Source organism: Maniola hyperantus, chromosome 3 (assembly GCF_902806685.2).
Source record: "Maniola hyperantus chromosome 3, iAphHyp1.2, whole genome shotgun sequence".
NCBI lineage: Eukaryota > Metazoa > Arthropoda > Insecta > Lepidoptera > Nymphalidae > Maniola > Maniola hyperantus.
The window spans coordinates 15,714,222-15,724,473 of NC_048538.1; the positions used below are offsets into that span (position 1 = coordinate 15,714,222).

The 10,252-nt window shown below is 36.9% G+C and overlaps 2 protein-coding genes across 3 annotated transcripts in view; one reads left to right on the forward strand and one right to left on the reverse strand.

Annotated features, from left to right (window-relative positions):
- The window catches only part of Exn (Ephexin), a 122,103-nt gene extending 118,610 nt beyond the window's left edge, over positions 1 to 3,493 (forward strand). Inside the window, exons 19-20 of the mRNA XM_069509459.1 lie at positions 167 to 368; positions 1,027 to 3,493. Of these exons, the coding sequence (XP_069365560.1) occupies positions 167 to 368; positions 1,027 to 1,193 (369 nt within the window). The 3' untranslated portion in view covers positions 1,194 to 3,493. The remainder of the gene's footprint in view (positions 1 to 166; positions 369 to 1,026) is intronic.
- The window catches only part of loj (logjam), a 66,546-nt gene extending 56,922 nt beyond the window's left edge, over positions 1 to 9,624 (reverse strand). The window contains exons 1-4 of one of the 2 annotated variants that reach the window (XR_011238542.1): positions 9,362 to 9,624; positions 8,961 to 9,224; positions 8,061 to 8,179; positions 5,431 to 6,926 (exon numbers count right to left, since the gene is read on the reverse strand). Coding sequence is in view for 1 of the 2 variants with exons in the window: in XM_069509449.1 (XP_069365550.1) it covers positions 6,818 to 6,926; positions 8,061 to 8,179; positions 8,961 to 9,224; positions 9,362 to 9,574 (705 nt within the window). In the remaining variant the exon portion in view is untranslated. Of the gene's footprint in view, positions 1 to 4,670; positions 6,927 to 8,060; positions 8,180 to 8,960; positions 9,225 to 9,361 lie in introns of those variants that run through there. The other variant, XM_069509449.1, reaches the window with a different exon arrangement.
- Positions 9,625 to 10,252: the final 628 nt, after the last annotated feature.

Here is a 10,252-nt window from a genome sequence, read left to right on the forward strand (position 1 = left end):
CCTACAATGCGCAAATTCAAACTATTTTAAGTTTATTGGTCGGTTGAACTCGCGCGCAGTTCAGAGTGGCAATTAAAGATTGCCGATGCAAGTGCAAGAGAGTTAGCTGTCAAAACTGAGTCTAAGGTTGCTTTTCAAAAGTCTAAGGTTGCTGTCTTCATTCCAGCTAATGTCGTGCCCCACGGAGACGGACGCGCGGCGCTGGTCGGAGGCCCTGGCGCCGCCGGCCGCGGACGCGGGCGAGACTCTGTACGCGGGCTGGGACTGCCCGCAGGTGGCCGCGCTCTACGCCTACGCGCCCACGCAGCCCGACGAGCTGGCTCTGGCCGAGGGAGACATCGTCAACGTCACCAGGAAGACTAGCGAAGGTATTTACCATTGAAATTGTATTGAAAGTGTAAGGAAATTGAATTGAAGCCATACGCACTTGCGAAAAAAATACGCGCAAACAGAGTATTTCCATGTCACAGAATTCTGCGGGAAAAATTGCGACATTGGAAATCACGGAAATAGTGAAATTTCGTAGTAGCTTACCTTAAAAAGGCTTTTTCGATTTTATATAGGTAGGTACATACAGCAACCCAAAATTTGTCAGAAATAATACGGCAGTCGAGTGATATTGTAAGATGTCTGCCCTAATTCTTCTTTCTGACACTGCAAAGATCAGCCCCCGATTGTGTAAAAAAACGTAAATATTCATCGTAATCGGTAGCGAATTCTGCCCCTTGATTGATAGGATTCGCTGTTCCCAGTTTTTCACAGCCAGTCAAGGGGCAGAATTTGCTACCGGTTACGAATTACGATTCCTACGAATAAGTTTTTCTTACACAGTCGGGGGGCAGTTGGCAGCACAGTAACGGCGATTACGCACTGCACTTCCGTCATCCGAGTTTTATCCGTCATCCGTGAGAATACCAGCGATTATCTACGACATACGTCATAAGATACAAAACTAAAGGGAACGCATTTTCTCGGAACCGCCGTAAGAGCAATGTGAATCTGCAACTAGATTTTTGTATCATCCAGGGTGGTACTACGGCGAGCGGACGCGGGACGGCGAGGCGGGCTGGTTCCCCGGCGCATACACGGCGGAGATCGCGTCGCCCCACGTGCGCGCGCGCAACCTGCGCCAGCGGTACCGCCTGCTGGCGCTCTCCGCCACCTACCTCGGACAACGACGCAAACCAGTCTGAGAAATTCTCCTTTAAAGACATACGTGACGGCGAAGCTGGCCGGTTCCCCGGCTGGTTCTCCACTACCTACCCCAGACAATGACGCCTTATTACCCCAGCTCTATGGCCAAAAGCCCGCACACTAGACAGTCAATTGTACGGCAGCTAACTGGTTGCGTGAGACATGGCGAATTTATGTGGATACCTTCATTCACCGAACACAATTGTCGTAGCAGCCAGAGGTGTTATTCTGTTCCAGAAACCCGATTCCGCTTCAGAAGATGAGAAATGCAATCCTCTTTTTGCTTTTCGTTTCTTCCGAGACAAAATATAAGAAATGATAAAATCTATCACGCTCCACTGAACCAAGATTGGCTGCATCGATTGGCTGATAAAAATGGTTGCTCAATATTTCGACTGCTGCAGCCAGGCCGCCTGAGACAATATCTAAATCGATTTCTTAACAAACTTTGATTTGACTCTCTTGCTGAAATCTATAGCGTACTTTGACTTTGTTCAGACTCTAAAAACTACCTTCATCACAAACTCTGATATTCCATTGCGCCCGAAACCTCGGTTAATAAGGCAAACTTCTGTGATACTCTATACCTATTCTTCTCTAAAAACACCTCTCTCCAGTCCAAATTCCAGTAGATAGGTCTCGCCACCTCAATCTACTTATCGTACGTCCCAATTTTCAAATGGCTAATAATGACTTTTCAAACTCTTACGCCACTTTCTACCCAAACTCTAGGTTTCGAGAAAGCCGTTTTACGAAAATACTTACATCATAATATCTCTCCAAGCTCGAATACAGATCTTGTTTTCGAATTGGATTTTTTGGAGTATTGAAATTCAGTAAAAATGTCCGTCCAGACATTGCCTTTGTAGTTTGTAAGATTACTACTATTTTAGAAGTATTTTTGTATCGAGAACCGTCACTTGTTTTTAGGCGTATAGCACCTGCGGCGATCACGTAGAATTTAAAATCGGTGCTTTCTTAAAATCTTTGTAAGTGAAAATATATGTTATTTTAATGTTCATTGTATGCTAAGAATGTTTATCTGTATCCTGGATGTGTTGTCTAGATTTAAAGCTTATATACCTACGAAGAGTATTTTTTACTTTTGTAACATAGACATTGCTATGTGTAAGTATGTAGCATGCTATGCTTGACCAACAACGGTCAACCGTTGATTTATGGTCAGTATACAATGGTCCAACATGCACCAACAACATTCAGTGGTAGATGCTGTTGACGATTCAAAAATACTTGTAAAAGTTTAATTGAATTAAAAAAATATTATTTTTAGTGTTAGATAGCCAACGATTGACCTTCAGACCTTGAGATTTTAGAAATAAAAATAAAAGATTTATCATTCAATTAAACTTTTACAAAGTGCTTTTGAATCGTCAAGTTAATTCACCACTGGTTCGGAATTACGTCTATATGCGTTCGTTGGGCAAATGTGTACGCACTACTTGCTAGGTATAATTTAATGTTCTAGACAGCTATAATCTGGAACCACAGCTATTAGATTAGACGCCTATTATGGTTTTGTAAGTATTATATTTTGTGAAATGTACAGTTACGTATGAGATTCACAGAAATTTATTGTACAGAAAAATTGTTATTGACAAAAGAGTATACCATTAAGTTGTACCTAATTTTAAAATACTTATCATTTTTAGATTAAGTTTTTTTTTTATTTTCTTGTGCTTATATATTATTTAAATAACATAGGCGACCGTCTCTTAATGACTTAATAAATTATTGGACGGTCCCTAAAGACAACATCACAGTTAAATTTTAGTTGTGTAATAAGTAACATAGTATAAATGACGGTAGGTAGATATATAAATTTATCTATTTTTAAGTTTTAATTGGAAGACTTGGCTGCTGTTTAAAATTACCTAGTCATTTAGCGGGCAAGTGTGTATAAAATACCTACATTTTTGGAAAATCAAATACAATGTGGTTGATTTTGTTGTACACAATCTCTTGATCTAAAATGACTGATCTAAATGTAACGCTATCTCTTTCATAATGCGATAAAAATAGCGCTAGATTTAGACATGACAATAATTTAGAGATTGTGTGTAACATAAGCCACAATATTTATTCCATGAACATTCCGTTTTTTAAATAAACTAATTTTTATTAAGTTAAGTAACATTTTGCATTGAAAGTTAGAAAAGATGATTGTTAAAGAAACTGAAGGTAGAAATTAAATTATTATTTCGTATGTAAACACCTTGACATAATATTATTTAAGATTTTTATTAAGAAATTTACCATCAAATATAATTTTCAATAATAATGAACAGTATTTTCATTCTTGGTCCCCATGCAAACCTGGACTTTAGGGCTTTTTAAAACTGGCGGCGCCGCGGCGGGCGATGCGATGTCACATAGTATAAGCCGGCCGAAATATCTGCGAACCTGGCTTAGTGAAGTCAACGACGCGCTCGCGTTGGCACCAGTACTGGATAGACGAAAACGGGCGAGTTGCGGGGAAGCGCGAGGGGAAGCGCATTCCAGCGAGGCTCGTAGATATTTCCGCTAGGTAGTAAAAACAAGCTCGATCGTCTTGGAAAAATCTCGCGACGTGATTCGTGTCTCGCACGCCTTACGTTACGTCATAAATCATAATAATAACAGAAGTGCAACACGTATTTTACGAGTCACGTTCTCCTCAGTAACCTAATATATTTATTAAACCTTTATTTTATACCTACTGTATGAAATAAAGGTTAAATCAATTGATTAGTCATATAGTGTTAGCACGTTAGATTCACTTTATCTTATCGCCCAATTGAAAACCGATGAAGACAAATCAACATAATATCATAAAGTCACTGTAAAAATCAAAGTAGGTACATAGATATTGTTCGCGGTCGATATGGCAATCGGAGTATGAGGCAGGGGGACGCCCGCACGTCACCCGCGTTATCCCGCACCGGCTAAGCGCGGGCGCTGTGCGGGACGTCCCCACCCTGATTGCTATGTCGACCTGACGCAAACTATACCTAGATATTTTTTTAAATTCAGATACATGTTAGCCCTTGACTGCAATCTCACCTGGTGGTAAGTGACGATGCAGTCGAAGATGGAAGCGGGCTAACCTGGAAGAGGTATGGCAGTTTTAATAAACCCATGCCCCTTTGGTTTCTACACGGCATCGTACCGGAACGCTAAATCACTTGGCGGCACGGCTTTGCCTGTAGGGTGGTAACTAGCCACGGCCGAAGCCTCCCACCAGACCAGACCAGAAATTTAGAAATTATAAAATTCCTAATCCCTACCAGGAATCGAACCCGGGACCTCCCACTAATCACAGCGCTTACCACTGCGCCAGGGAGGTCGTCAAAGGTAAGGTACCTACTTATCAGTATTTGAAGCTTTACTTAACTGACTCAATGTCTTTAAATTCAAGAATCTTTCTTCAGTTTTTTTATTAGCTTTAGTTTTATTCTATGTATGAAATAAAAAACAGCTTTTATTCTTTTATTTTAATAGGTCATCGTCATTCTAAGGCATTTTTATATTTTAATAATAATTGTATAAAACTATGGAATATAATCTCTTAAGTTGATATTCTTACATTTAGATTCAATATAAAAAAATAATTAAAAAAATTTTGAACATAATATTACAAGTTACAACAGCTAAATAAATGAAATACTTATAAAATAAAACGAATAAGTTATCAAAAAAATGTAAAAAAGAGAAAATTCATAATATAAATAAAAAGATTTTGAACACAACACTTTTTAGGTGATAAATCACTATTGAGTAGCGGAAATAATGTAGGTATTACATTAGGTATGCTAAGCATGACTTAAAATTAGGTTTAAGTAGGAAAAGTAATAATATAAAATATACTTGGGTAATAAATACCAGCGTCCAGCATATAAGTAAAATATTGATGTAGACAAATACTTGGAGGCTCCAATTCAAAAACGGGCCAAGTGCGAGTCAGGCTCGCGCAATGAGGGTTCCGTACTACAGACGTATTTTTCCGACATTTTGCACGATAATTCAAAAACTATCGATGCATAAAAATAAAAATCTGTTTTAGAATGTACAGATGAAGACCTTTCATATGATACCCCATTTGATATAGTTATCTCACTTCGAAAGTTGAAAATACTAATTATTAGTTCATGACCACAATTTAATTTTTTTTGTGTGATCTAACCCTAAATTCACGGTTTTCAGATTTTTCCCCAAATGTCTGCTATAAGATCTACCTACCTGCCAAATTTCATGATTCAACGGGAAGTACCCTGTAAGTTTCTTGACAGACAGACAGACAGACAACAAAGTGATCCTATAAGGGTTTCGTTTTTCCTTTTGAGGTACGGAACCCTAAAAGTACCCAAATCCATTTTTGTTCATGTTTTAGAGTGGCCATGCAAGCTAAAAGCACCTTAGAAACATATTTAAACTTGAACATAACTAATATTAAAACAGATATCCTATTATATACCTATATGATATGGTATAGATACCTATCAATGCAAAAAGTGAATATAGTGCATACATTTTGAGATCTCATCATTTTAACTATTATAAAAATAAGGATTAAAATCGTACTTTTCACATGACATTTGATTACAATACCCAGATACATAGCATAAGAACATAAGAAAGAGATATTGGCTTTGTATAGCATCTCTCTGTCACTCATACCGTTGTGCCCTTTTCTTGGTCTCAAAGAGACAACCTACGAAACAGTTATCTCTTTCTAAAGTTCGATCTCTCCCATCTGGTACTGTAACACTATTAATTGTTGTCTTTTAAATTAAGTATTTTTGTAATTTTTTGAGTAATGTTTTCTAACTTTCAGCATTGGAGCCCCCAATTATTCAAAACCAATCACTTTTATTTGCACTTGATTTTTTTTAAAGAATTTTTTTTATAAGAATCATTGTGTAATATTAGTGTAGTAGTGTGTATTTGAGCTTTAAAGACTAGGCCATTCGTGTCTCATCTTATAAAACAATCATGTTTATGATTATTAATTAATTACGTCTAAATTTTGTGCATAAAATAATTTCAAAAGGATGTATTACAAATTACAATTTGCCCGAAATAAAATTGGGAATGAATTTCCGTCATGCCTCACCTTAAAATATATTTTTAAGGTGAGGCATGACTTAAATAAATTTTAATTATATTTTCAATAGATTTTGTAGTACTAAAATTAGATAAAAATAATCGTTATGTATGTGTCTCTATGCAAATAATTTCCATTGAAAACTGGCGTTTTAAGTAACATTTTGTCTAAAGTTGCTGATTTTAGTAACACCAATTAAAAAGTTCATGCTGTTGATTAAAATATTAAAAAAAAAGAGATCATAATTAAAACAAAGACAAAACAATTAACAAGGAATGAGTAATTCAGTCAAGAACTATAAGTCCCGGAAATTGCTAATGCGCGTGGCCGCAATTTTAGTGATGTCAGCACTAGACTGAAGTTTCGAGCTGATGGTATATTTTTATTTCGGCTGACGTCAAAGTCAATCAAAGTCAAAGTCAAAGTGTTAATGAGACATGGTTCCAGCGCAATAGCAATTTGCGGGACTTATAACAATGTGTACTTTTTGTTACAATCGTTGACCATCTATCTACCGATACATTAAATTCGTGTTTTAGAAGAGTTGTCCTTAACTTCAAAGAGTTTCCTTACGAAATAGACTTGCAGTGTTGCTGTTGCAGCTATCGCTATTATTTGGATGAAGGACCACCTACAAATAAGAGAAATCGTGAGTAAACTTTTTAACCACACATACACATAAACATAGACATAACATGTGCAGCATGTGCATGTCCGGAATCAAATCTGCGATCCCTTGAACAGGAGGCTGTTGCATGTCTTAGTCAAAGTCAAAATCAAATGGTTTATTCAAAATCTAAATATATAAAAGGAAAAGGTGACGGACTGACAATTGCAATCAATAAGAGTAATTTATTACCTATTTTGAATAAATCATTTGACTTTGACTTTGACTTTGACTGACTGAATGACTGATCTATCAACGCACAGCTCAAACTACTGGACGGATTGGGTTGAAATTTGGCATGCACAGATAGCTATTATGATGTAGGCATCCGCTAAGAAAGGATTTTTGAAAATTGAACCGCTAAGGGTGTGAAATAGGGGTTTGAAATTTGTGTAGGCCACGCGGACGAAGTCGCAAACATAAGCTAGTAGGTAATAAATTACCCTTTTTGATAGTTGGTTGTTGTATTTGTAAGATGATGATATAGTGGTGATAATTTTTACGCGAACTTAAAACATAAGCTACAAGGGTTCCAAACTTATGGTCATAATACATGTCTTTAGTCGACGTTAGCCTGACTAGTTCGGAACCCATCCAGGGTCCTTTTCCACAGGGACTCAGTTCGCGCACGCGTCGCGGTTGTACGTCGTAGCGAAAGCAAATTATGAAACATCTCTACATACTTTAAAATAAAGTTGCTTCCCGCTGTCTGTATGTATGTATGTTTGAAAGCCTAGATCTTTTAAACTATGCAATGGATTTTAATGCGGTATTCACCAATAGATAGTGATTCAAGAGGAAGGTTTATAGGTATAGTTTAATTCTCAAAAAATTAGAAATCCCTAGGGAATTTGAAATTTGGAATCCCTTGAAATAATGTGAATTAGGTCGGAAAAAATCCTCTCATTTGAGAGTTTCCGAGGCGTGCGCTGCCTAACGGCAAGGCATTGCATTGCATAAATACATTGCACCCATGCAAAGCCGGGGCGAGTTGCTAGTAACCTTATATTCGTAAGTATTGTTTTGTCCCTTTCGGGTATATGCGTCTGACAAGTCCACTTCGATCCTTTGTCTGAGACAAAGAAGAAAAATAATCACCTCAGTATATAGGTATTGTTGTCCATCAATAAGTTGTAGTCCCGAGATTCTCTCGCTCTCGAGTGGTACTGGTATTGTAAGATGTCATTGACATTGCGCTCCACAAATTGTATGGAATGCTGGAATTATAAAATAATAGTTACCTAACACTAGAAAGATGATCATGACAGTCCAGTGCATACTAATGTTATAAATGTGAAGGTGTGTCTGTCAGTCACCTTTTTACTGCCCATCTGTTCAATGAATGTTAAAACCCAATTTTTGAAATTGGGTATGAAATCTTTATCCTGAAATATTGAAGAGTTCCTGCAGGATTTAAAAAAAAGACCTAAATCCAGGCAGGAAATTGCAGGCATAATGTAGTTGGTAGATAATTCTCTTATTAGAAAATAGTCAGAAATGTATTAGCATATGAGCATAATTTAAAGTTCAATTTTGCTTGTGAGTGGACATTTCTATTACATTCAAATAGTAACTAATATTCATGGTTCAATGATTTTGTTATAAAAACTTTCTCAAAATATGAAAGTCAAATTAGAAAGGAATGTTACACACAATTATTTAGGCTTATAGAAAGTAACTTTATAGTACCTAGAAAACTTTAAAAATATGCATGAAATAAAGAGGAAAGGTGACTGACTGATTGAGGTTTCAATGCACAGCTCAAATTACTGGATGGATTGTACTGAAATTTGGCATGCAGATATCTATAATGATGTAGACATCCACTAAGGATTTTTGAAAATTCAACCCCTGAGGGGGTAAAACAGGGGTTTGAAATTTGTGTAGTCCACGTGGACGCAGCTGCGGGCATAAGCTAGTCTAATAAAAAAGGAACAAACGAGGAACATTAAAATAATTTACTTGTGTTTTTGTTACTCAGAAATATTAAAAACTCACTGTGAAGTTCTTGATATTCATATCCAGTTCCTCCACTTCCTTCGCGTATTTCTCCCACATGTCGTATCTAATCACGGACAGGTATAAGTTGACCAGCTTAGACGCAAACCTCGAGAACTGGTTATCAATACAAACGGCGTAGTAGCCGCCTGTGCTCGACTGGTCTGCGTACTCCGCACTTTGCCGCCACTCGTACGGGTGCACCAGTTTACCATTTGGATGTCTTACTCCGAACCCACACATGCCATCACCGCCTTTCAACACCTACGAAATTGTCAATTTTAAATGCATGATTAACCTTAAATGTTGAATAAGTAACGCAACAAAAACCTCAGTATACACAGTTAATCGATGTCTCAGCTTGCAAAATAGGTTTTTAATAGAAGAAACGGGCTAATTACTTGATAACTCGCGTAAAATGTCGCGCCCGGCTGGACGTATTGGTAATAACAATCTTCTTTGCCTGGGTCGATGTGCACTTTGTAGTCCATAGTCACTGCGGGTAGATTCTCGTACCATGGTGCTGCTGTGGACGAATTAGATTCGCCAACGATTGATAAAATGGTAAATATTAGTGTTATTATTGAAAGCATATGCCACGTCTTTTGAGCCATTTTTACAAAACTGCTGAAAATTTAAATGACGTGTGCGAAAGAGAAAACGCTGAATTGTCTGTTGGTTGTCAACAAACTTTCCAAAGAATGACGTTCAGAAATAAAATTTTAATAAATAATAAGAAAATTAATATAAAACCAAAATATGTTAAATTGATTTTGATTCTTAATATTGATAGCCAACGACCAATTTTTGAATAATGATAATCTATCATTCTATCTAAGAAAATATTTTGAAAAGTTCTTATTATTTTGATTTATTTCTGAGCGAAAAATCTTCCGCAGGTAGGTACCTACCTATGTGGAATACCAATGTACCATGTACTTACTCTGTGGCCGGTCTGTGTTTTTCCCATGTTTTGCCCCGTAGATAGAGTAATAAAGCTAGATAAAGGAACCTTTACTTTCTCATTCACACTAAAAAAAGAGCACAGATAAAGTTACTAATGTGATAAACAGAGATGCAGCTAACCTATTTTTTGTCCCATATTGTGTAACCGATTTTTTTCAAGAATACATACAAGAAACTGCAAAACAAAGTTTGAGAATTCGTGGCATCATTGTATTTCATTTCTTATTATTTATTTAGGTACTTGTTTTCACATAAAAAACGTTTAATACAAATATTGTAGATCGGTTAATACAAATATTGACTACTAAACAATGGTAATAATTGTC